At 39.8% G+C, this 27371-nt stretch overlaps 1 protein-coding gene across 1 annotated transcript in view; it reads left to right on the plus strand.

Moving 5' to 3' along the window:
• FANCI (FA complementation group I) overlaps positions 1-27371 on the plus strand; it is a 67169-nt gene that overhangs the window by 34121 nt on the left and 5677 nt on the right. The window contains exons 19-33 of the mRNA XM_069098570.1: positions 534-656; positions 1816-1884; positions 3523-3624; positions 4666-4833; positions 4917-5038; positions 5499-5663; positions 7274-7453; positions 7789-7955; positions 9656-9729; positions 11874-11990; positions 20181-20232; positions 20748-20875; positions 20986-21054; positions 21223-21316; positions 21571-21755. Coding sequence (XP_068954671.1) covers positions 534-656; positions 1816-1884; positions 3523-3624; positions 4666-4833; positions 4917-5038; positions 5499-5663; positions 7274-7453; positions 7789-7955; positions 9656-9729; positions 11874-11990; positions 20181-20232; positions 20748-20875; positions 20986-21054; positions 21223-21316; positions 21571-21755 — 1815 coding nt within the window. The remainder of the gene's footprint in view (positions 1-533; positions 657-1815; positions 1885-3522; positions 3625-4665; positions 4834-4916; positions 5039-5498; positions 5664-7273; positions 7454-7788; positions 7956-9655; positions 9730-11873; positions 11991-20180; positions 20233-20747; positions 20876-20985; positions 21055-21222; positions 21317-21570; positions 21756-27371) is intronic.

The following is a 27371-nucleotide window of genomic DNA, read 5'->3' on the forward strand; positions in this document are numbered from 1 at the left end:
ATATAGAAGAGAGAGCTAAAGACAGCACTAACATTAAGGGATCATGAAAAGAAAGAGGTCAGTAAAAGAGACATTCTTTTATTTTCTAAAAGACTTCTTGGTAATAAGCAACATACTTTATGTTCATTCTTTCAGATCACTAATGCACCATTTAGTGTTTTATTATTACAGCCTCTTGTGGCATGCAGTAGTTAATGTGCCTTCCTAAACACATTACTTGCTGTCAATGAGTGACTGAGTACTGAGGAAAACAGTGTTCATTGAGTTAATTTAGGTAAAAATGCTCCGAATCCTCCAATGAAAGATTTAGTTTATAGATCCCAGCTTCTAAGCAGAGTTTGAGAAGCGTAGCAGCTCAACCCTGACACACCCACTACACACAGCACTGTCTGTAGTTTATTGTTAGAATGATTCCATTTGGCAGGCAAGGAGAGCTAGATTTGAATTTCTTGGCATAGGAACATGTTTTCCTTCTTGTTGACTACTGCCTTGACAAAATAGGATGGACATGAATCAGTCTCATTCCTTTTTAGGTCCACGTGGATGTTCACAGCCGTTACAACTCTGTTGCCAATGAGGCTTTTTGTCTTGAGATCTTAGATAGCCTGAGGAGATGCTTGGGTCAGCAGGCTGATGTACGTCTCATGCTTTATGAGGTAAATAGATTTCATGATGGAGCTCAAATTTTTCCTTTGCCTGATAAACTTATTTAGCTAAGTTAAATCCAGCCCTAATCTACCCCAGGGAATTTCAGAAGGATTGATGGATCGTTGACATTCAAAATTAGATACTCAGAACCAGAATGGGTGCTTGAGGCCTCTTACTTGGGATGAAGTAAGGAGAATGTACCAAAGGGAAAGTTACAGGAATCCCTAGTTACTAGTGGAGGAGATGGGAGGCAGAGATATGAAGGCCCAGAGATATTTATTGTGACTGTTAAAGAAATGACGAACTTGATCAGGAAATACACCCCCAGTGCCAGAAGTGTTCCTTTGCTTAAGCCTAAATTTGGAAACTTCTGTTTTAGTGAAATAGTGCTTTGTTTTTGCAGCCATTTGGCTCCAAAAGAGAGACTGGTCTCTTTGTATATTCATTATCTATGCACTGGGGCATATGGGATGTTCAAGAAGGATTAGCACCTCTAGTAGGAAGGCTTGCCAAACCCTTTTCAGACCTGTTCATCCACCTTTGGTGTCTACCTGGCACTCACTCTTACCTGTGACTCCAAGAAGCTGTAGCATGCATAGCAGCTACACCCCTGGTAAATCATCTTGGCAGATAGGCTAAACCAGGTTAAAGTTAACCGACAGGCCTCAAACCCATCAGTGAATTAAGGGATGTCTGCTCCAAGCATATGAAGACTTCTTCCACTACATTGGGTGGATGAGAACAGTTTGATTCAGTGGCTAATGAAGGTGGTTAAAGCAGGAAATATGGAGCATTTAGAATTTGGTCAGATGTCGAAGATGCCAAGGTCATCCACTGAATCCTGGGCCATCACCAGTCATCCTGACTTTTTCTTGCCACTGTGCTTCAATGCCTCACTTAAGTCCAGTTCATCCACAAGTTAAAGACATCATGATGTCATTGGTCTGCTTCAAAAGAAGGACAAACAACATCTGTGCATTAGAGTTTAACATTGGGCAAATGGGCATCTCTGATTTCTTCTAAAGGATAATATGGGGTACAGGAGAGAATATACCTGGCATACTTAAAACTTCTCAGAGAGAAGCACTGTTGTATTAAGCTTATCATCTTAGTCATCAGTTAGCTTTGTGATGTAGGTTCATGTGTTCTCTATTTGACTTCCTTCAGGGTTTTTATGATGTCCTTCGAAGGAACTCTCAGCTGGCTAATTCAGTAATGCACACTCTGTTCATTCAGGTAAAGTATGTTTGGTGAATCAAAAGCCAGTGCTTAAAGGAAATTATTCGATTAGATTGACCTTTTTAGTCTTTTCAAAGTCCAAAACATCAACTTCCAATCAGTGCACCTCAGCCCCATCTTATCTTGTATCATAGATGTGCAATAACGTCCTGAGTTTCCTTGCCCCACCAACTATTGCAGTATGGCATTGTGTGCCATATTGCAAGCATCTAACTATCACTGCCCACAGATCTCAAAATTATCTTAAATCCAAAAGCTCTGAAGTCCCTCTTATAAGTAAATGGTATCATCAGGCTTGAGTGAAAAAACTGCTTGGGTAAGAAAACACATTTCATTTAACATTAGAATTAGCTTAATGATATAGTGGGAAAAGAGCTGACTTGGGAGTCAGGAAACCTGGGTTTGGCCCTAGTTCTGCCATATAGTCCCTGTATGACCAGGGATAAATAATTTAACCTCACTTTTAGGCTGTGGGTTTGAATTTCCAGAGTCTAGGAATTTTCTGAAATGGATCATGAACTTAGAAAACAAAATTTGCTTTAAAAACTCAACTTATTTTTTAACTTTTTATTTTGTTTATAGCAGAGCTACTGAGTTTTACAGATACTGACCAGAAAAAGAGTAATTGCTTGCAAGTGTGATAGAGTTAGCATTTAGGTAAACAGACTCTTTGAGTTGGCCTCAACCGTAGAGGTCATACAGCGCTTACCTTACCTAAACCATGACTCCTTTAAGACAAGATGGCTGATCAGCCTCTTTTTGTCTTAGATATTTTGGCAAACTCACATTTTGAACCTCAGTTGCTTTCTTGTGAAGAAGATCTCTGAGGTCCAGGCTCTAAATCTGTTGTATTGAGGGAAAATCTCTATCTACCTTTTAGAGGGAATTCTTAACTGAGGGCTCTTTGAACTTAAAAAAATATATTTTTATAACTATTTCTCATAATTGGTTTTCTTTGTAATCCTATTTAATTTTATATATTTAAAAGCATTATTCTGAGAAGTTCTTAGCTTTGCCAGTCTCCCAAAGGGGTTAAGAATACAAAGAAGATTAAGAACTGCTTTAGGATATGGATTTTACTGCTTTGTTTTCCAGTAGTCACCAAGGAAATTCATATAAGGAAGCCACATTGAAAATAAGTTCTGTGAGATACGAGAGGATACTCCCAACCTATTCTTTTGAGGAGATGGGAGGTTCAGATTTTTTAAATATGTGTGTGTGTATCAGTTGAGTTGATTTTTTTTCTTACAAAATATTATGTTATATGGGATGGTTCTTGGGGAAGGGGAACAATACTGGAGAAAACTGTAATGATGTAAAAATCAGAAGTAGCCATAAAAGCTAATTTGAGAAAAAATAAGATAGATATCTAGGAATTGGCAAAAAATCAAAATATTAGAATGCCTTTGGATACCCATATATTTTCTTTCTCCCTTGGTAAAGATCTTAATCCCTTAAAGGAACCAGAGCTTTTTAACTGATTTTATACAACAACCAACCTAATTCCATATATATCTTAAAACTTAACAGTGTTTGTTAATGTTATTGTTATTAGATGATGTTAAACACCTATATTACCATTAGCTTGACTACTAGAAATTTAAGTTGTAATATCTTTGTTTTTCTGCTACACAGTTAAAACAATATTATGAACCAAAACATGACTTGCTGCCTCCATTGAAACTTGAAACATGTATTCTGGCCCAGGGAGATCAGATCTTTCTTCAGGAACCTCTGGTAAGATCTCCATGACTTTTTTTTGGCATGGCTTTTTTTTTTTTCAATTAACAATTTACAGTAACAACTAATAATAACAATGGATTTTTTCTCACTTTTATGTTTTCCCTCCAAATTAAAAAACAAAATAAAACTCTGGTTAAAAAATTATGCACTCAAATGACAGATTCCTGCATTGGCCCTGTCTAAAAACATGTCTCATTTTGCATTTTTAGTCCCTCACTTCTCTGTCAGGAAGTGGGTAATATGCTTCCCCACCAGCCCTCTGGAATCATAGTCATTACATTGATCACAGTACTTAAGTCTTTCAAAGTTGTTTGTCTTAACATTCTTCATTACTTCTATTTACTTCATTACTTTTTGCCACCACTGTTGAGCCTAGGATCATCCATCCACTGAGGACTCATTTTCCTACAAAAGTTTCACGCTAGCACTCCTAGGTCACATTTGTTCTTGCCTCTGGCATTCTTCCTGCCTCCAGAGGCTGGCTTTATGTATGCACTCTCATCCTAGCTTTCTCAGGTGCTAATCCTGTCCATGGAGATCAGAAGTCAAGAAGAAAATTGAAATAAACCTTCCAGAAGTTTCCTAGAGCATACTAAAAGACAGATCTGCTTGGCATCTTACTCTATATTAATAACCTTTCCAAATGCACCACAAGTTGTTCCTGGGTCTGGAACCAGTTTTCCAGTATTGGTCTTTCAAGATCTGTCTTGGCCTAAATCTGTGTCCATAGAATGAAACTTATAGCTCTGAGAACTAAGGGAGAGGTCATGTACCAGTGACATTTGTAGCAAGCCACAAAGGAGACTTATTATTGTCCTGTGGTTCCCTTGTACTCATATAATGACTGAAATCATAGGTTTGGATTCTAACACTGGGTATAATGGAAACACCATGCTGCTGTCTGTTTAAACATGTTTGTTTAAAATTTGACACCCTTTTAGGTGTGGATGCTAATAAATAACCTGATTTGTAGACATTAACTCAATTAAGTAACCCCAAGGAATTAGATTGAATGGTTTTTTTCTTCTCCTGCAGGCTCACCTGTTGTGCTGTATCCAGCATTGTTTGGCATGGTACAAGAATAAAGTGATGCCTGAGGAGGAGGAGGAAGAGGAGGAAGAAGGATTCCAGCAAGACTTAGAAGACATGTTGGAGTCAATTACCACTCGTATGATCAAGAGTGAGCTGGAGGACTTTGAGCTGGTAATTGATGTCTCTTCAGGAGTGCTATGACTTGGGTAATGGAAATGTTTAAGAGTATTAATTTATTCAATTTTGTCTTTCAGGATAAATCAGCAGATTTCTCTCAGGCCACTAGTGTTGGCATCAAGAATACTATCTATGCTCTCCTGGTGATGGGAGTGTATGAGGTCCTGATCGAATATAATTTCAATATAGGCAATTTCAGGTAAAGAACAACTATGCCTATTCATTATTATTAATAGGGCATGTTGATAAGTAAGGATGTTAAGTTTTGGTTTCAGTTGAGTTCTTATCAGGAGCACTCACTCTATAGACCACAGAATGTGACTTTTTTTGATAGGTTCACAATCTAAAAATTTTCACTTGAGTTCTTCATACCATGGAATTACAAAGTGTGCCACATGGGTATGTGAATGTGTAGTTTTCTCTTTGTAAGCTGGTAACAGGCTACTCAAGCCCTGACTTTAAGAGCTTCCTTTGGTTTTATTGGAGAAATTTTAGTTTATATTGATCGTGTTCCAGACAGATATGACTTACAGGTGATTATGCTGTCTAATGAAGATGAGAACCAGTATCGTTGGTCTTATCACGTGGTCATGTGAGTGTATGCAGTGGCAAACACAACAGTTTGATGATTACTGTTACTGCTTTTTCCCTTCCCACAGTAAAAATAAATTTGAGGAGGTTCTGAACCTATTTCAGTGTTATAGCAGACTCTCTGATATCCTCAAGGAGAAAGCTGGAAAAGGCAAGTCTGCAATGGCAAACAAAACAGTTCGTAGTTTCCTGTCCATGAAATTTGTGTCTACTCTACTTGTGGCTCTGTTCAGGTAAAGATCTCTCAATGTTGTCATCTGGGAAAGTTGTTGGGTGTTCATTTGTTTTCAGATATGTTCTAAATTCTGTGAATTTGACTGAAATCCCCCAGTGTAATTTTTGCAAGCATGTCAGCATGTGTGAAGCAACAGGATTTCTTAATAAGCTCATAGCTCTGTGGAAGAGAAGCACTCCTGCTCATGTGTAGATTCACTAATATGTCCCAAATCAATACCAGTGTCTCTGCCAATTTCCCACATTTCTTATTCATTGTGTGTGCAACTCAGTCACAAAACCATTTACTTTGTCGAAAACAGTACCAAATAAACCTTAATGAAATAATAGCTGTTGAAATGAGACACCTCAGGAAGATAAAAAAATATGAGGGATAATGTAGGAATGAATTCCAGCCAAGACCACGTCTGAGGCAGTTACATAGTGGGAAAAGAACTGGTTAAGTGGAAAAAACTTTGGTCTTTAAAAGTTAGGAGACCTGAGTTCCAGTCTCATCTCTGCCTTTAGTCCTCTGAAGTCCTCGTTCCTTCTCACCTATAAAATAAATATGTTTCACCAAATGGCTTCTAAATGCCCATCTAATACTGACATTCTACAATGCATATGCTATTGGAAAAACAATTCAAGTGATATGAATATATTACAAAAGAGAAGGAAGAAAATCATGACGAAAGAAGCCTGCATAGTAGGTGAAAGAACTGGAAAGCAGATCAAGACAAAATTTAAAGAGCAAAATGAGGAGTCTAGGGAAGGTAAGTACAAGAAACTGTAAGTGACCTGAGAAATCATAGATCCTGTGCTGCAAGATGGAGAGTTGGCTAAAGGCTAACCTCAACAATATCCAGATCTTCCTGACAATCCAATTATTTTTCCTGTTTCTTTAGTTGATGAATTTTGTTTTGATATGGCACACAAACTTCAACAAGCGCAGAGCTAACCCCCAACAGAGTACAGTCCCCCAAAGTTAAGCAAATAAATTTGCCAAGCATCATGAAAGAATGGTTGTAGTTGGGGCGTCTAGGTGGCACAGTGAATAGAGCACTGGCCCTAGAGTCAGGAGGACCTGAGTTCAAATCTGGCCTCAGACTCTTGACACACTTTACTAGCCATGTGACTTTGGACAAGTCATTTAACCCCAGTCACCCTCCAAAAAAAAGAATGGTTGTAATTAATAGTACATGTAACCTTACACTAAAGTTAATTTTACATTTTTCCTAATTAGTAACTTTATACCTTATTTTTTAAAAAGTTGCCTTTTGTTAAAATAGTGCATGCTTAATTTTAATAAATTAGTACTAGTGTCGATTATATTCGATCTGAGTTTTGTTGACATTAAAAATTGTCATTTGTATAGCTGTCCTTGTGTATATTCTTTTTTCTTTACTGTAGCACTTCATAGAAGTGTTCCCTTATTTCTTAGAATTACTCATGTTCAAGAAATATCTGTTCCTTAGCAATAATATGCATTACATTTGTGTATCACAATCTGGCAGCCCAGTTATTTTTTTCCTTTCTTTTTTCCCCAGTGATTTTTAAAGAATCTAGGTGAACCCAGTGCTAGAGAAATTTTTAAAATGTTAGCAAGATGCTTCTTTTTTTCCCACCTTAGGGATAGTTCCCAAGGCCACGAAGAAAGTTTATCTGTCCTGCGGTCCAGCAATGAGTTCATGCGATATGCTGTGAGTGTTGCCCTCCAGAAAGTGCAGCAGCTAGAGGAGACAGGACAAGTAGATGGTCCCGATGGTCAAAATATGGACAGGATTTTCCAGAACCTCTGTGAAATCACTCGGTGAGTCACTGATCCTTCTGAACCCTTGCTTTCCATCTTTTATGGAAAAGGACCCAAGAAGGAAAAGGTTTTGATTCAGTTCAGCAAGCGTTAGCTAAGTACCTGCTATGATTAAGGCCCTATGCTAAGTGCTAGGGACACAAAAACCAGAAAGAAACAATTCCTGTTCTCACAAGGTTGATACTTTTTTTGACTGGGGCTAGAGCACAGGAGAGAAGGGAGAAGAGAATGTGAACATAGAGCGCAGTTGACCTGTCTGTGATAGGAGAGGCCTTTATGCCAGTGCCACTGCCATCTGAATTAGCTGGCCCATGTGCACATGATGTTCTCTGCAGGGTCCTGCTGTGGAGGTATACTTCAATTCCCACTGCTGTTGAGGAGTCAGGAAAGAAGGAGAAGGGCAAGACCATCTCCCTCCTGTGCTTAGAGGGCTTGCAGAGGATCTTCCACACAGTACAACAGTTCTTTCCTTCCAAGATCCATCAGTTCCTTAAGGCTCTCGGTAGGTACTTGAAATGTAAAGAAATAGGCGTGGACCCAACTACTCTTTACTGCTGGCCTTTTGTATGCAACCTTAGAAAACTTAGAAAAATGATATCTTCAGCGGCTGAGGATAGTTCTGATTTGCTAAGGAGTGACATCTAGTGGTTGTTAAGTTGCATTTACTAAGCTGCATATAATTGGGAATAGTCATAGAAAAATTTAGTACGGTGTTTTAAAAGCCTGCAGCATGTATGAGATAATCTTTTTAAAATTCTTTCTAATAACCTTTGTTTTTATATCACCTACATTTCCAATATATCCTTCCCATTCTTAGAAAGTCATCTTACAGAATGAAAAAGACACAGTTCAGTAAAATTACCTAACATTGAAAAAGCCTGACATTCAGTGTTCTCTATTCATAGTGGCGCCCCCCACCCCCACCTTTGCAAAGAAGGTAGGAAAATGCTTCCTTCCTTCTCTTCTTTGTTGTTCAGTTGTTTTTTTCAGTCATGTCCAACTCTTTGTGACCTGATTTGGCGGTCTTATTGGTATGAGGTGGTACCTCAGAGTTGTTTTAATTTGCATTTCTCTAATCAATAAGGATTTAGAGCATTTTTTCTTTTTTTTTTCTTTTGCTTTTTGGAGGGCAGTTGGGGTTAAGTGACTTGCTCAAGGTCACACAGCTAGTTTTTGTGTTAAGTGGCTGAGGCTGGATTTGAACTCAGATCCTCCTGACTCTAGGGCCCGTACTCTATTCACTGTGCCACCTAGCCACCCTAGAGCATTTTTCATATGCCTCTAGAAAGCCTTAAATTCTTCATCTGAAAACTGATGGCATTTGATCTTTACATATCTTACATAACAGACCCTTATCAGATATATCCGATATAAAGATTTTCCCCAATCAGCCATTTTCCTTCTTACCTTCATGGCATTAATTTTGTTTACATAGAAAGCTTTTGAATTTTGTGTAATTGAAGTGATTTTTTTGTTGTTTTTTTTTTGTTTTTGCTTTTTGGAGGGGGGAATGCAGGGCAATTGGGGTTAAGTGACTTGCCCAGGGTCACACAGCTAGTTTTGTGTTAAGTGTCTGAGGTCAGATTTGAACTCAGGTCCTCCTGACTCCAGGGCCAGTGCTATATTCACTGTACCACTTAGCTGCTCCAAAATGATTTTTTTTTAGTCACTTTTGTAATCACTTTTTTAGTTAAGTATTCATCCTGTAACCATAGCTATAAAAGGTACCTGCTCATATTCTCTTCTAGTTTTTGATAAGATCATTAATATTTTTTAAGACCATTAATATTTAAAGTAATAAATCCATGTTTATTGGTGAAAGATATAACTTAATTTCTGCAGGACTGCTTTCCAGGTTTTCCAGCAGTTCTCTCCAAACAGGATTCTGGCCTGGGTAATTTATGTTTTCAGATTTGTTTTGCACAGGGTTATTGAGCTAGTAATTTTTCCAATGACTTCTTTTCTAGTCTGTTCCACTGATCTACATTTTTTTTTTTAAGTATTATCCAATAGTTTTGATGATTACTGCTTTACAATGTAGTTTGAATTCTGGTGGTACTATAGGGTGAGGAGGGGAGGTGGTGGAAATTAATCTTTTAAATCTGCCACTGAACACTACTTGCTGTCAAAAATAGACCTATTCTGTCTAATAGGAAGAAAAAAAAGTAAATTCATATCAAAACATTTAATTTCCTTTCCTAGATATCAACAGTGAAGATGAAGGAGAAGATGTTAATATCACCCAGAGAGCAACTTTCCAGATTAGGCAGTTTCAGGTGAGTGGCTTTGTTTAGGTCATCTTCAATTTGACAAAAATACAAGTAAAAAATGATTGGTTGCTGCAGTAATGTTAGTGAATTGATTTGGTTTAAGCACTGAAAATGATTCTTGGGAGGAGAGATGGGAGTCCATAGGAGAAGCAGCTGATAGGAAAGGGAACCTGTGGTAGGTGTTTTCTTTTCCAGAGGAAAAAGGCCAGAATTTTTTTTTTCTAGATCACAAAATGAACAACAGAATAGAGCTCTTAGGATTGACAGGAAATGCAATTATGTTGAGTGATTTGGTGTCCCTTAGGGTTCTGTCCTGGGCCCTCTTCACCCTCTATGCTACTTCACTTGGTAATCTCATCAACTCCCATAGATTTAATTACCTTCTCTATGCTGAAGATTCTTAAATCTACCTTTCCTGCCCCATTTCCCCTGATGATCTCCTATCATCTCCAAATGTCTTTTAGACATCTCAAACTAGGTGTCCAATAGACATCTGAAATTCAGTATGTCCAAAATAATTCATTATCTTTTCCTCAAAACCCTCTTCTCCAACCTCCACCCACTTATCTTCCCTGTTACAATAGAGGGAAACACCATTTTCCCAGAATCTCAAATTCACAACCTAGGAGTTATCCTGGATTCCTCACTATCTCTCATTCCCATTTTCAAGCTATTGCCAAGTCCTGTCAATTTTACCTTTGCAGCATTTCTTGAATATACCCCCTTCTCTCTTGACACTGTCATACCCTGGTGCAGGCCCTCATCATGTCCTCATGCCTTGGTTACTGCTGGTGGGTCTGCCTGCTTCAGGTCTTGCTTCACTCCAATCCAGTCTCCATTCAGCCACTTTACTAAAGTGATTTTCCTAAAGTGCAAGTCTGATCATGTTCTCCCCACCCCCCACTCAATAAATTCCAGCGGCTTCCTATTGCCTCTGGGAGCAAATACATACCTCTCTGTTTGGCATAAAAAGCCATTTATAACCTAGTCCCCTCCTACCACAGTCTGTAAGATGAAATCAGCTCTGAGACTCTTACCTCAAATCATTTCTCTCAAGGTCATCATTCCCCAGGACAGAGTAACCTCTATCCCTTCTTTTTCAGTTTCTTTCTGTCTTGTCTTCCCACATTAGATTATGAGCTCCTTGAGGGCAGGGACTTTTTGCCTCATTTTGTGTCCCCAGCACATTAACAGAGTGCCTGCCACATAGTAGGACGTTAGGTCCAACTTCTTTATTTTACAGGTGAAGAAACTGAACTACAGAGAAGAAAGGTGATTTTTCTCTAGGTCACACAAGTCAGAGACAAAATTGAGCTTCAGACTTCCTAGCTCCAAACCTAGTACCTTATATACTGTGCCACCTGGCCACCTGACCACTTCAGTCACAGATGAAGTATAGGGACTATCATTCTTTCTTTAAAGTAAAATTATTCATCTATTAGGATCTGTGTATTATCCCTTGCCTTTGAATCCATAGAATGACTAGAATATCTTTATCACATGGGTTACAACTTGGGTGAGGAAAACCATTTCTTAGTCCCAGACTAGAAATTCCTAAAACATTTATTGTTTATACCTCAAATAAGCATTATATTTCTAGGATGTCAAAACTTCATTTGCTTTTTTTTTTTTAAGCAATTGGGGTTAAGTAACTTGCTCAAGGTTACACGGCCAGTTATTTCTGGGTGTGGTGCTAAGTATCTGAGCCCGGATTTGATCCCCAGGTCATCCTGACACTGGGGCCAGTGCTCTTACTCGCTGAGCCACCTGGCTGCCCGCTTCATTTGCTTTTAATAATTTCTCCCCTTACCATAGAAATCTCTGACTAAATTATTTCTCCCTTATACCAGGTAGGAGAGACAGTGTGGCACAATGGATTGGATTGACCTTGGAACCAGGAAGGCCTGGGTTCAAGTCCTGTCTTTGACACATATTGGCTATGTGAACCTGGACAAATCATTTAACCTTTCAGCATTCTAAGCAGCAATCTGAGCCTCTAAATTGGAGAGAAAGGGCCTATCTGCATTGGGGGAGGTAGTTGTTTCCTCCTCCAGGAGCTCCTTATACCAATGAAATCAAAGGTATAACCCCTCTTTCTTTATACCAGATAGATGTGTCTGTTAATAATCCTGTGAACTTTCTTCACCCAGAGATCTCTAGTGAACTTGCTCAGCAGCCAAGATGATGACTTCAATGGCAAAGAGGCTCTCCTATTAGTGACGATTCTTTCCAGTTTATCCAAGCTTCTGGATTCCTCCTCTCCTCAGGTACCAGTACTAAGCTTTGAATTCTCATGTTAGCTTTCCTTGGAAAAGATACTTTTACATCATGAAAATAATTGGATACCCTGTTTTAGCATATTGTAAACTATCTACATAATATTTGCTTCTGCCTTAAAGTTAACTCCCATTAATATAAGCTGTATGCTGTTTCAACCAGTCTTCCTTTCAAGCTGTATATGTGAAAGCATTCTGGCTTTGCTACTTAATACCTATATGACCTTGAACTAGTATGACTGATCTGTTTCCTCTTCTATAAAATAGTAGAGTTTAACTAGATGATTTTTTAAAGTCTCCTCCAGCTCTAGACTTAGAAACTATGGTTTCTGATACTCCATAGTCAACTGGGCTCTTCTTTACCATGTCCCTCCTCCTAGAGTCAGTGTGAATAATATTATAGACTGGTAAGAAAATGACCAGAGCATTCTATGGAGTCTTTGCCGCCAGGTCAGCTGAAGGCAGAAAGGAGTAGCGTCAGGCAGAAATGCATGGAGCCATAGAGGAGAAGCAAGGCTACTGGCAAAAACGTGTCTGTGTGTGTGCTACAGCTGAGAGAACCAGAAATGTCTTTCTTTTCTTGGCCTCTTTCATTGAGGGACATTCTGCTTGGAAAATACAGGAATGGAGGCACATAAGGCCAGCTGGGCCTCGCAGAAGGACTGTGTAATGATTTCTGACTTCTGAAAGAAAAGGTCTTGAGGTAAAAGTAACCTAAGGAAGAAAAGGTCTTGAATATGGAGGAGGAATTATGAGGTAATTTAGAGGGCTTTGCACTTGGGAAGAAGGTTCAAGATTGAATTTGGGGATGGAAGAATGTAGAACTTGGAAAATTGTTGAAGACCAGCAACTATAGCTAAAGGAAGGAAAGTATGGAGGACAGGGATCTGAGGAAAAGGGACTTGTAAATAAGGTGATTGGTAAGGTAAGAAAGGCATGTAAAACATTGTTAAGACAAGACCAGACTAAATGTGAGTGAGAGAAGGGGAAAAAAGTTAGATGTGGCTGTGAAGTTGTTAAATGCTGATAAAAGAGCAGAGGGATATTAAAAGATAAGTTTTTTAAAGGGTGTAAAGGTGTTAATGAAATGCCAAGGAGACAAGGTATTAAAAACCTATAAGCAGTTTGGGAACCTGAGGTTCTGTCAGGAAAGCAGGGTGAATTTTGTAGTGACTTACATAGAGGGTGTGATGTTCGTATTTCTGCCATTGGGCAAATGACTGCTATCTGTGTTCAAAGCACAGGCTAGTCTCCCTCCTAAAAGAGAAGGCTAATATGCTTGAGAAGCATCTCTCCATGAGAAAAGATCTGAAGAAGCAAAGAGGAACCCCGATCTGTGTCAGGAAGTTGGCGAATGGAAGAGCGTCACAGGAGAAAAGGAAGAAGAACCATTATACACTTGGAACTAAAAAAGATCGAGAATGTATTTGGATTTCTGGACCCTAGATGAAAATACAGAATGACAGGCCCCCAAGCCAGAGCTGGAGCGTACCTAACAAGCACTGACCAGAGTGTATTTGCCTGGTGTCATCAGTGGAGTATCCTGGTGGTCTATATTTGACCTTGTGCTTTTTAACGTTTTTATCAGTAATTTGGGTAAAAGCATAGATATTGTGCTCATCAAATTAAATAAGATAATATTTGTAAAGAACTTTACACAGTGCCTGGCACATAGGTACTTAAGAAATGCTTATTCTTCCCCACCCCGCCCCAATCACATTTTCATATGACACAAATCTGAATGGAATAACCAGTCCACCGGATGAGAGTCAAGATCCAAAAGGATCTCGACAAGCTCAGGCAGGGGTGGTGAATGTGACCTTCCAGGCCCTTGGGTGCAGCCTTTTTAATGAGTCCAAGTTTTATAGGACAAATCTTTTTATTAAGGGGATTTATTCTATGAAGTTTAGATTCAGTCAAAGGGCTGCAGTCAAGGACCTAGAGGGCCACATGTTGATCTGTAGATCCAAAAATCATTAGCATAGAGATAAGTAAACCTATATACACTGATGAGGTCACAGAGAGAATAGTGAGGCAGAGACAGAGAAGAAAAGATGGCCTCGGACAGAGTCTTGGGGTACACTCAGAGTTAGAGACTGTGATATGGATGATGATGATCTAGCAAAAGAGACTGAGGAGTGTTTAGAAAATGGATAGGAGGAGATCCAGAAGAGAGAAGTATCATGATAACCCAAAGGACACAATATCCAGGAGGAAAGTGATTGACAGTGTCAAAGAGGTCAAGAAAGATGAGGATTGAGCAAAGGTCATCCAGCTTGAGTTCAGAGATCATCGGTAACTTTGGAGAGAGCAATAACAGAGTGAAGATGTTGGAAGCCAGACAGCAAGGGGCTAAGAAGAGACTGAGAGAAAAAAAAGTCGAGGCAATGGGTATAAAACAGCGGTTCTTAACCTGGGATCTATGACCTATAAAAAAAATTTAACATTTTGATAACTGCATTTCAGTGTAACTGGTTTAATTTCTAATCCTGGATATTTCATTTTGTACATTTTATTTTATTTTTTTATCAAATGCTTTATTAACTTCTAGTTTACAGGGGTGGCTAGGTGGCGCAGTGAGTGAAGCGCCAGCGCCAGAGTCAGGAGGATCCTAGTTCGGTTCTGGCCTCAGACACTTAACACACAAAAAAAAACTAGCTGCGTAACCTTGGGCAAGTTACTTAACCCCAATTGCCCTCCATAAAAAAAGGCAAACAAACAAACAAAACAAAAAACTTCTAGTTTACATCATTCATTTCTGTAAGATTTTGAGTTACAAATTTTCTCCCTGTTTTTCCCCCTACCCACCACCCCAAAATAGCAATCCAACTGCATTTCGTACATTTTAAAAGCTCGTTCAGAGAAGGGGTCCATGGGTTCCCCAGACTACCAAAGTGGTCTGGAACACCTATAAGTTAAGAACCAACTCCTGGTGTGGCCAGTTTCTTCTTTTTTTTTTTGCCTTTTGGAGGGCAGTTGGGGTTAAGTAGCTTGCCCAAGGTTACACGGCTAGTTTTTTGTGAGGGTGTTAAGTGTCTGAGGCCAGAACTGATCTCGGGTCCTCCTGACTCTGGGGAGGGCGCTTTACTCACTGTGCCACCTAGTCACCCCTGCCAGTTTCTTCTAAGAGTCTGACTGAGAAAGGGAGTGGAGAAAGGGATAATAACTTGAAGGGGTAGTAGGATCCAGAGAAGATTTTTCAAGAATTTAAGAGTGTAGGCAGCAAGGAAGGAGCCAGGACCTGGGGAGAGATTGAAGATAAGGGACAGAGGGGATGGTTGTGAAGGTAGGGAGGATAGGAAGGGATGAGATCAAGGATGCATATAGAGGTGTTGGCCTTAGAGCAGAGATGGGCCATCTCTTCCTCAGACTAGAGTAAAGGAAAAGAGATTGGGAGAAAGGGGATGGTGATGTCCAGTGGTTGCGAGATTAAAGAAGGGGATGAGAGTCCCCATGGCATATGGCCTCTACCTTCTCAGTAAGGTCTAAGGTAAAGACCTCAGCCATGAGAGGGGAGGGATAATGAAGGAAGCCTGAGGAAAGGAATTTGGAGCAACAGCCATGGAGAGTGGGATAGAGAATTAAATAAAACAAATTTATAGTGGACCCAGTCAACATAGTTGCATGACTCTTCTTGTAGAAAAAAATGGAGATATATGGGCTAAATGATAATGCAATTAGAAGATTTGGAATTAGTTAAATGCCCAGAAGCAATAATCATAAATGATTCCATGTCAGCTTAGAAAAGTCTCTGTTGTACTGTGCTAGCGATCTCTCCTTTACTCTAAGCTCTCTAACGCTTTTATCAGTTACTTAGATAAATGCATAAATGTGATGTTTATCAAATTTGCAAAGAGAGAAAGCTAGAGGAAATATAGCAAAGTACAGATTCCTCAAATACTCCATTGGAGAACTCCTACCATGTGGACATTGAATTGTTAATGACTACTGAGTCCAACCATTCAACCATATGAGATCCATTTAATTGTACTGTTACTTAGTTGGCTTTCTAACTTTTCCACAAGAATAAAATAATATGCTCTATCAAATGTTTTACTAAAATCATGCTAGTGTGTATAAAGCCATGCACGAGCAGCTTTCCAAAGGACTACTGCCATGAACAGCTTCAAGGTTCTGATTACACAGTATAATGAACTCTCTATTTATTCAATAACAAATTAAGGCAAATCATTCATAGAAATCAAGGTACAGCATTTCACAGTGACATAATAACATCACTAAATTGGCCACATAGTTTTCACCAGAGTGGTCACATAGTTTTAAGCAAAGTACATTCATTTAGTCAATCACAAAGTTCTTAATTCAGTCACAAAGTACAAAAGTCAAAGACCTCCATCCATGGAATGCAATTAAGTTACAATTTCATCAGTCACTACTCAGTACCCTTGTAAGGGGTAGTGGAAAATACAAAGGCCCTAGGTCACAAGTAAGTTACCATTTCATCAGTCACTACTCTACCCATGGAGAGGTCTTTTCTTTTTTTTTTTTTTTTTTGAGGGCTATTGGGGTTAAGTACCTTGCCCAAGGTCACATGGATAGTTTTGTGTGTGTGTGTTAAGTGTCTGAGGCCAGATCCGAACTCAGGTCCTCCTGACTCCAGGGCCGGCACTCTCCTCACTGCACCACCTAGCCACCCCGGAGAGGTCTTTTCATCTTGACTCAAGGAAGGCTCTCAGTTCCCATGGTCCCAGCTCCTGCCCAAATCCACCAAACTGTCACCTGGGTTCAAAAACAGACAGCACCCAATTCCTTGTCCAGCTCTCCGTGCAGTTCTTGTTCCATATTGAAACTCATGGTGTCCAGTCCACTTCAAGTCCTTCACAGTTTCTGTTCCTGGGAAGACAAAGCTTAACAAAGCCACAGACAAAGTATCAACACCACAGTAATGCTTCCTCTGGCAGCTCTGGCTGGCCTTTTACTGTTCTCAAAATCAAAATCACTTTCTCCCATTCTCAAAATCAAAATCACTTCATCCAGCCTCCATGGGGCTTGCTCCAAGAAATTCAGTCTCAGTTCTCAGTTCTTCTCAATCCTCAGTTCAATCTTCAGTCCAGCAGTAGCGGCCCAGACTCCAGACACTCGCTGAGAGAAATTTTCTCACTCTCTCTCTCCCCAGCAGCAGCTGCTCTGCCTCCATGATGCTTACCTCAAGAAATTCTGACTCTCCCAACTGGGGCTTCTCCTTATATACGTATTAGCTCCTCCCTGTTCAGACCCTTCCTGTTACATCAGCAACAGGGGTTCATACCTTCTGTTTCTTTATAGAGGCTTAATTTGAAACGAAGTGTGAAGTACCTGTTAGCTTGGCAATACAAAGGGATCTTCAAATTTCATTACTATTACAGCATGCACTGCCGCTAGCCTGCTAGAATGAAAGAGCATTCCTGAATGTTGGAAACTGGCATCCTTTTCAACGGTCGTCAAACACCAACTTGATGCATAGAACTGCCTTCGGTGTACATTTGAGCTCTTCTATATCTTCTCATCCTGTGCAGCTTTTGTCCATATTCTTCCACAAGTCTTCAACGGGGGACTCACCCAATAAGCTTAGTACCACCCCACAGGTCTCTTAGCACCGCATGAGTACTAGTGGAGCATCTGGGCTGTCCATAAGTGTTCCTTTCACTGCATGACCTGCCTGTCTCCGTTTTTCAGTTCTACATTTCTTTGATATCTCTTGTGCCATTCTTGTATTATTCTTTGTTGGTAGCATGTTTCATTGATCTGCAGTTTTAATTCTTTGGAGACTGATAGCCATTGCCAGAAGAATATTGGGGTTCAAAAGGCAAACCTTTGTTTCAGGGATAAACTTGGGTTTGTTAAGAGTGTGTAGTTTCCCAAAGGCCGTCCAGCCGGCTCTTGTCCTTTTGTCACCTCTGAACCCAGTTCATTCACATTCAATATCTGTTTGATATAAGAGCACTAGTAGAACAGCTTTATGGCCTGTCCCAGCAACTATACATCATGGCCTGTCGCTCTTTATCCACTTCTTTTTTCCTGTGTGATGAGCTAGGCCAAGTTTTGTATTTTGGATTTTTTGTGTGATTGTGGAATTCATTTAGGACCAGTTTGTTCCTTAGGAGTTTGATGCAATCGGCATAATGTCATCCATAAACTGGGGCATTTGTAGCAACTAAAGAGCTGTAGGGAACCCCTTTCTTTTGGACTCTTGATGGATGTCCTCCATGACTTTGGCAGACACTTTTGGCAAGTATATGTCTCCCTGTTTTAGAGACCACTTGAGATTAACAATCAGAAGATCACTGGACAAAGTTCTCTTCTGTTCTTACATTGCTCAAGACATCAAGAATTAGAAGGGAGTTAACTGGGGAAAAAAATCTTTGCAGAAAATTTCTCTGATTAAGGTCTAATAATCTAAGACATGGGGAAATATATACACACACACAGACACATAAATGTGTGTGCATATGTGTATGTGTTTATGTATATATGAACAAGAGTCATTTCCCAATAGATAAATTTTCAGAGGATATGGACCGGTATTTCTCAAAAGAAGTACAAGCTATTAAAAATCATATTTTAAAATGCTGCAAATCACTAATATTAAGAGAAATGCAAATCAAAATGGTAAAGTTCTACCTCACACCCATAAAATTGGCAGAGATGACAAAAAAGAAAAATGACAGTTGTTGGAGGAAATGTGGGAGAACAAGCACCCTAATGCACATAAATTATTGTAGCCATTCTCCTAGAAAATAGTTTGGAGCTATACCCAAAAAAAGACATTAAACCTATATTTTTTTACTCACTGATGCTACTAACTAGGCCATAGAGGGAGAAGACCCATATGTACAAAAATATTTACAGCAATACAACGTTTTGTGGCAAAGAACTAGAAACTAAAGGGTTGCCAAGCATCTTGAGACTAGCTGAAAAAAATATGATCTGTAAATATAGTGTAATATAATGTCAGAAGAAATGACAATAAGGATAGATTCAGAGAATCTAGGAAAACTATGAAACAGTGCAAGGAGGACAATTTATACAATGACTATAACATTTATTTATTTGTTTGTTTGTTTTTGGAGGGCAGCCCAAGGTTACATGGCTAGTTTTTTTGTGTGGGTGTTAAGTGTCTGCCACCTAGCCGCCCCAACTATAACATTTAAAAGAAAAAAACTTTGGAAGACTAAACTCTGATCAATGTAATGAATAACTACGATTCAAGAAGGCTAATGTGTTGGATCTTGTTTCCCACCTCTTAACAAAGGTGGTAGACTAGAGGTGCAGGAGGAGAAATCAATTTTCAGACATGGCCAGTGTATGGATTTTTTTTGTTTATTTTTAACCAATTTTATTTGTTAGAAGAGAAGGCTTTGGAGGGGGAGCTGTGGAATGGAGATGGGGGGGATAGTAATAATGCTGGGGGGAAAATTAATGCAATATTTAAAAATTCACATATGAGTTCAGAGGCAGACAGACATGCAGAACAGTTTTGGAAATACTGTGATGAATTTAGTAATTACTTTTTTAGAAAGATGTGCTTAATAGATTTTATAGATTTTTATTGTTATTGTTTTGTATCCTCCTCCCCATCCCCCTCCTCCCGATAATTTTGATCACATGAAATGGAAAATATTTTCCTTGAACTATATCAGTGTAGCTAGGACACAATGGGAAACTCTTCCCCACAGAACCTGGGACAAGCATTCATTACATATGTAAATTTAATAACTCCTATTAGGAGATGGCAGGAAATTGGTAAATTTTTTTTTTTTTAAGCAATCAGGGTTAAGTAACTTGCTCAAGGTTACACGGCCAGTCATTTCTGGGTGTGGTGCTGAGCGTCCGAGCCCGGGATTCGATCTCCAGGTCGTCCCAACACTGGAGCCGGTACTCTTACTCGCTGAGCCACCTGGCCGCCCCAGAAATTGGTAAATTTTAATCCCTGAAAGGATGGCAGGCCTTGAATCGAAGTCAAGCACAAAATCCTTCTAAAAGAAATCCTGATTACAAACTTAGAATTAATTTTCATGGGAATACTGGAGCAAAATTTGAATGGATTTGTGCCCAAGCTATTGACAAATCATTTGCTGAGGGTTGGAAATAAATGCCCAATGGTTATTTCTGACAATACTTGGAGCCCGTTTTTTTGTTTGTTGCTAACATATGAATGATGATCCTTCTACTTTGATACAGCTTGTACAGATGCTCTCTTGGACATTCAAGATGTGCAAGGAAAACAGTCTGGGTATGTGCTTTTCTTTTTATGCCATATATAAATCATTGTCATCAAATAGCATTTAGTAAAACAAATATTCTTTGACACTAGGACTATACTAGTCTTCTGTTGGTTTGGTGACTTTGTTCTATCACGATAGTAGACAATTGCCTTCTCAGCTGACTTAGGTAGATAGGAAGACAGACCCATACAGATGGTTAAAACAAGTTTGTTTTGGGTTGAGTATAACAGCACAGACTATAACAGGGGTGGGGAACCTGTGGCCTTTTGACAGTCCAGGTTTTACGGAACAAATCCTTTTATTAAAGGGATTTTTTCTTTGAAGTTTGGATTCAGTCAAAAGGGTCATTCTTAAGCACGAGAGGGCCACGTCTGACCTCAAAGCCACAGGTTCCCCAGCCCTGGACTACAGTGTGATCTGACTAGCTCTCTTCAGCTGTTTCCCTACTTTTCTTGTAATAGGCCAAAATAGACTTACTGGCCTGTGACTTGATCATTGATTCCTATTTCTTTTCCTTTCTTAGAGGATGCCTCCTTTTGCAAGGGCCTGATGAACCTGCTCTTCAGCCTACATGTTCTGTGCAAGAGTCCTGTTAGCCTACTACGTGACCTGTCCCAAGATATCCATGGGCAGCTTGGAGACCTAGACCAGGTAGTGTAGAATGTTCTAGCCTAGGGCTTGGAAGCCTGGGAGCCAAGTCTTTTCTGACCTGAAAAGAAGATCCTCTGTGTTGATGACTCTTACTCTTTCTTCTTCCCCAGGATATAGAGGTAGAAAAACCAAACCACTTCGCAATGGTGAACCTAAGAACTGCAGCTCCCACTGTCTGTGTAAGTGTTGCTACCAGAGCCATGTGGATTATCATTCACTGCATACTAGAAGCAACCAAAACCAAATTGAAGTAGTTGAAACCCAGGGGCCTGGCTCCCATACCTCCAAGTTCTCTCTCTCAGCTGAGGACTACAGACCATATCACCAAGTCACCTTTTCTTTTGTAGTTACTGGTTCTCAGTCAGGCTGAAAAGGTCTTAGAAGAAGTAGACTGGCTCATCACCAAGCTTAAGGGGCATGTCAGCCATGAGACACTGTCAGGTAAGTGCTCATTCATATGGAGGTACATGAAAGTAGTTTGGAACTGAGACTAAAAAGCCACATTGAACTAAGGGGAATTTCTGAGGTAGAAGCAGTATAACTTTATATGTCAGTGTGTATTTGTTGCTGATAAACCTCAGACTTATTTTCACTAGACTCATGCTAAAGTAGAAGAACTTTGAGTACATTGCTCTAATTTTTAACCCTACTGAAGCTGTGTTGGTTTTACATTTGCTGATGTTTTCTCCTTTCAGAGGAGGCTTCCGAGGAAGTCTCACTAAACCGGGCCTTCGAGAAGGCAGCTATCCTGCAACTTGGGACTCTGCTCACAGCTTTCCATGAGCTGCTGCAGACAGCACTCCCATCAGGCAGCTGTGTGGACAGCCTACTAAGGAACCTCAGCAAAATCTACACCATCCTAACAGCCCTTGTTAAATATGTGAGTAATTAATAGAGAAGTCATGCTGAGTCTGTTCTACCGTGGCCACCAGCCCAGAACAATTGAGTCTGCTTCCAAATTTATATCATGAAACTACAACAAAACCAGGTCAGCCTTGTTCCAAGGTCTTAATAGTTGTCATTGGTATGGTCTTACTTGGGACAGGCCTCTCCAGCATTACCTAACAGCCCTGTTAAATAAGCAGATATATCCTCATTTTTTCAGATGAGGAAACTGAGGCTTGGAGTGGTTAAATGACTTGCCCGAGGTCATGCAACTAGTAAGTAAAAATTCTAGCATTAGAACCCAAGTCTCCTTCTGCAGAGGCAGCTGGTGACACAGTGATAGAACACTGGGCCTGGAGACAGGAAGACCTGAGTTCAAATTTGCAGAGGTGGGAGATGAGGGGCCATGTGTAAAACAGCAAGTAGGCCAATCTGATTAGAACAATGTGTGTGAGGCAATAATGTGTAATCACCCTGGAAGGACGGGTTAGAGCTAGGTTCTGAAGGGCTTTAAATGCCAAATGGAAACTTTTTTTCCTTCTAAATTTAAACACCAAAAAGGAGGACATATCTATAACTATGAATCTCTACTTCACACCATTTGCTTTTTTAAAAAAGTATATAAACTTTACATATTACTTTCAAAACTGTCCTACTTGTCTGTGCTTCTTTCTGAATTTTTGTTTTGCCTTTGTGCATTTTTTTCAATCAGCAAAAATCCTCCTGTCTCCCTACTCCCAAACTACTCTTCCCATTGAAAACAAAAAAACAACAAAACCTCTGCTTACAAATGTATTAATCAAACAAAACCAACCTTAATGTCCAAAATAAATATATCTTATTTAGCACTGTGTCTTTTCACCTTTTTGTCAGAAGGAGGTAGCGTGTTTCATCATTGGTTCTGTAGATTCATGGTTGATCACTATGCTGATAAGATTTAATTCTTTCAAAGTTGTTTGTCTTTACCATATTGTTGTCATTGTATAAATTGTTCTCCTAGTTCTGTTCACTATGTATAGGTTCGTATAAGTCTCCCCAGGTTTCTCTGAAACCACCCATTCCATCATTTCTTAAAGCACAGTAGTATTCCATTACATTCATGTACCATAACTTGTTCAGTTAACAAGTTATAACGTCCCCAACTTCATGGGCACCCCCTCAAATTTACATTCTTTGCCACTTCAAAAAGCAATAAATATTTTTGTACATCCTCAGTTTCAGAATCTCTTTCTTCATCTGTCCTTCCTTTACTTCCTCCTTCTTCCCTTTCCCTTCTATTTATTTCCCTGTTGAGTATATTACTTGTGACTCTTCCCTCCTTACTCATCCCTACTTGTTTCCTTGTTGAGTCTGATGTATTTCTACTGCAGACTGTGTCCAACTCTTCTCTCTGTTTCAGATAAGAGGGGAGTTCCTCTGATTCCCATTCCTTCTCATCTCTTCCTCTGTATATTTTTATGCACCCCAGTTATGAAGAATAACAAATTCTACTCACCTCTTCCTCCTTTCTACTTTTTAAACTTCCCTTTCCTTTTTCCTCTTCAGATGCTTGGAACAGAACCAATTTATCCCCTAGGACCTCTTTTTCTTGTTTAAGATATTCAGTATCCTTGAAAGATAATAAGATTCTGGAGGGATACTTGTTTCTTCTCCTCATATTACCATGTTAGAAATATATCATTGTACAGCTTCTTCCAATTACTTAGATAAATTTTTCTTTCTAGGCTTCTCTTGACTCGTGTTTGTATTTCAGAGTTCCCACGCAGCTCTGGTTTTTGATTCAGAGATGTGTGAAAGTCCTCTATTCTCTTGAGGTCCGTTTTTTTTCCCTTTAGGATTATATTCGCTTTTGCCAGGTAAAATATTTTTGGTTGTAAGCCTTTCTCTTTTGCTTTTTGGAATATTATATTCCAAGAGCTCCCTTGGATTTTAATAGAAGCTTCGATGTCTCATGTGACCTTTACCGTAATTGAACTGCTTCTTTCTGTATGTCTCCAGTTTTTCTTTAATGTAGAAAGCTCTGAATATTGGCTGTGACATTCCTAGGACTTTTCCTTTCGGGGTTATTTTCAAGAGATGATCAGTGACTTATTTCTACCTTTACTTTACCCTCTGGTTCTAGTAGATTTTGGCAGTTTCAACTTATGATTATTTTAAATATAGTGTCCAGGCTTTTGTTTTATAAACATGGTTTTCAGGCAGTCCAACAACTCAAATTTTCTATACTTGACCAGTTTTCCAGGTTATGTGTTTTTGATATCAGATGTCTTATATTTTCTTCTTCTTTTTTAATATTTTGTGCTGTCTTGTGGAACCTGTTGGGTCTGTTCTGGTTTTTAGGGATTCCATTTCTTAGATAAGAACTTTGTACCACTTACCACTTTTTTTCTAGGTCACTTATTCTTCCACTTCTTATTCTCAAGTGCTTTTATTTCATTTATCTTTTGCTTCATTTCTTCTAAGTATTTGTGAAGTCTTTGTGGAAAATCTGTTTTTTCCTTCGAGTTTCACACTGTAATTTTAGGAAATTAATTTGCAATAATGTTTGATGCTGGTTAATATTTTCTTTGTTTTACTGATCTCTCTTAAGCTTTAGTTCTTGAATTGGGGTCAGATTCCCCCACTACCTGACAACCTGACCCCACTTTTGGATAGAATGTTTGGCTCTACTTGGTCTCACTCTGGGTTTCCACGCTGACCTCCATCTCCTGAGGTTTAGCACCTTTCTGAATCTTTGAGGTTCAGAGTGCTATATCTTTAGAATCCTCTCTGCAATATCAGGACAGTGTTAGGGACCTTAGAGCTGCTGGGCCTGGGCTGTCTCAGTTCAAGTGCTACAACACCATGATTGGGATTTTCAAGGTCTCTCCCCTGGAATTTTCTAAGGGGCCCCCTCTGCTCTTGCCTCTCAACACATCCTTGAAGCCTATAGGTATTCCATCTATGGTCAAGGTGGGAAGTGCTGGCCTAGGCTTTGTTTGGGATGGGCAGGGGGTGAGGGTGAGCGGACAGGGAAGGATTCCTCCCTATTATGGGCTGCTGGCTGATCTTTTTGTGTTCTTTGGAGTGGAATCTGTCAGTATAGTTTCTCATCGGATTTCTTAATTGTTTCTCTGTCTGATGAAAACTTCAAGATTTTGCTGAAATAGGTATGTGAGAATTGAGGGGCCTGCCTCTCATTCAGGCAACCATCTTGGCAAAAAGTTCAGGGACGTTTGTGTTTTATCCTAGAAATGATGGAACCACTGAAACATCTTGCACAGGGAAATAACATGGTTGGGCCTCTATAGCAATCAATATTTGACAGCTTGGTTGAGAATGGTTCAGAGTGGGGAGAGATGGGGTGTAAAGAGACCAATTAGGAGGCTATTTCAGTAGTCCACACAAGAGGTTATGAAGGCTTAGACTAGGGCCATGGCCAAGTGGGTGGGAAGAAGAGAATGAATGCGCAAGTAGAATTGCCAAGACTGAGTAGCTTTTTGGATAATAGGTGAGAGTACCTGAGTGAAGGACTGAGGACTGAACTTGTGGTCCTGAATCACTGAAAGAAGACAGTGTTTTCTTGACAGGAACAGGGATGGGGGGGGGCGGAGTTTGGGGGGAATTAGTTCTGTCCTAGACATACTGCATCTGATATGTCTGGAGGACACGTTACTGAAAATGTTCAGCAGGCATTTGAAGATGTGAAATTGTAACTCTGGAGGAGCAATGTCACAAAAACCGAGAAGGAGAGAGTATCCAAGAGGAGGTGGCCAGCAGTGCCAAACACTGCAGAAAGGTCACAGATGCATAAAGAGATCATTGGTGACCTTGGAAAGAGCAGTTTTAGTTGATTATTGAGGACAGACGCAGATGAGAAGTAAGAGAAGTTGACAAGTATCAAGTTTTTCCTAGGAGCTTGGCTATGTAAGAGAGGAAAAAAGATAAGACAACAGCTTGAGTGGGGAGTGATAGGGTTAAAAGGCAGCATAACGTAATGGAAAGCACGAAGATCCAGAAGGACTCATTTTGAGTCTTAGCCGTGGGACACTAGGCAAGTCAATGTCTTTGAACATCCTTCTCTTCATGGAATAGTACAAATCGTTTACCTCACGGAGTTGTGAAGGAAGTGCTTGGAAAGCCATAGAGTTACTGTGCAAGGGTGAGCTATCATCATCAGCATCAGCATCGGCATCGTCGTCACTGTAGTTGTTATTATTACCTTGACACTAACATCAATTCTTGCCTGAGAAAAGGCAAATATCATTTGGTGCTCATTAGCAAGTATCCTTTGCTTTGTACTTAGCAGATGTTTCAGTTCAAAACGAGAAAACAAAAAGTGTATTCAAACCAGCTAATCGAATCTCTGTCCCCAAGAGTAGCCTAATACTCAGAAAGGCACAGAAAATATCACAATGCATTTGGACAGTAATCCCTGTTCCTAGGCAGTTGACAGTCAGGGTGGGGAAGGGGAACAAGCTTTTGAAGTGGGAACATCAGTAGTCTTGGCAAATTCTTGTGTTGGCATTTCTTAGAGGATAATAATGAGATAGCCTGGTGTCCCAGATAAGAAGACAGTTGACTTGATAGGGAAAGGACCCCTCTAGGCACAGAGCCGAGTTGTACCTACGTGTAAGAAAATAAGGCATGAAGGAATGGCTTCTATTCTCTCCTGTTCTCCAAAAAGAATGCTGTATGTATTTCTGAAAGAAGATTCATCTCCCCAATTCTGTACAAATTCTTCTCCTTTTTCCTATACTTTTGTGACAGTAAGATTTATTCAACTGAAGCTGCTCTCTCCAAAGTTACCCTTGATCTCTTAATTACCAAATCTCATGCTTTTTCCCAGTATCATCTTTCTTGATCTCTCTGCAGCCTTTGACTTTATCAGTCACCTTCTCCTTCATACTTTATTTCATGACATTTCTCCATCCTGGTTCTCCTCCTACCTGTTTTTGCTGCTTCTCAGTTTTCTTGGCTGTATCTTCATCCAGGTCATACATACTGGCTAACAGTGAACGTCCTCCAAAACTTTGCCCCAGGTCCTCTATTCCAGGGGTTGGCAAACTATGGCCGAACACCCAAATCTAACCCACCACCTTTTTTGCCAACTCTGTAGTTTGCCAGCTCCTGCTCTATACCGTTTCACTAGTGATCTCATCAGTTCCCATGGATTCGGTTATCTCTATTTTGATGATTCTCAGATATCCAGCGCTAACTTCTCAACTCCAAACTCTTATCTTCAGGTGTCTATTAGACATCTCAAACTGGATGTCTCATAGACTTTTTTTTGGAGGCAGTCAAAGTTAAGTGACTTGCCTGGGGTCACAAAGAGTATCTGAGGCTAGATTTGAACTTGGGTCCCCCAGACTCCAAGGCCAGTCCTCTATCCTGTGCCACATAGTTGCCCTTCAGAGACATTTTAAATTCAGTATGTCCCAAACTGAACTCCCCTCTTCCTTACTTTCGTATTACTGCCCAGGCTACCACCATCTCCCCAGTCACCCAGGCTAACAACCTTCATCCTTGACTCACTTACCCCTATATCCAATCTGTTGCCAAGTTCTATTGATTTTACCTTCATAATCTCTCTCATATACTTCTCTTTTCTCTGGCACTGCCACCACCCCGG

This window comes from Petaurus breviceps, unplaced genomic scaffold (assembly GCF_028583685.1).
Source record: "Petaurus breviceps papuanus isolate PSGF00001 unplaced genomic scaffold, PetGlider_PUasm1.0 37, whole genome shotgun sequence".
NCBI lineage: Eukaryota > Metazoa > Chordata > Mammalia > Diprotodontia > Petauridae > Petaurus > Petaurus breviceps.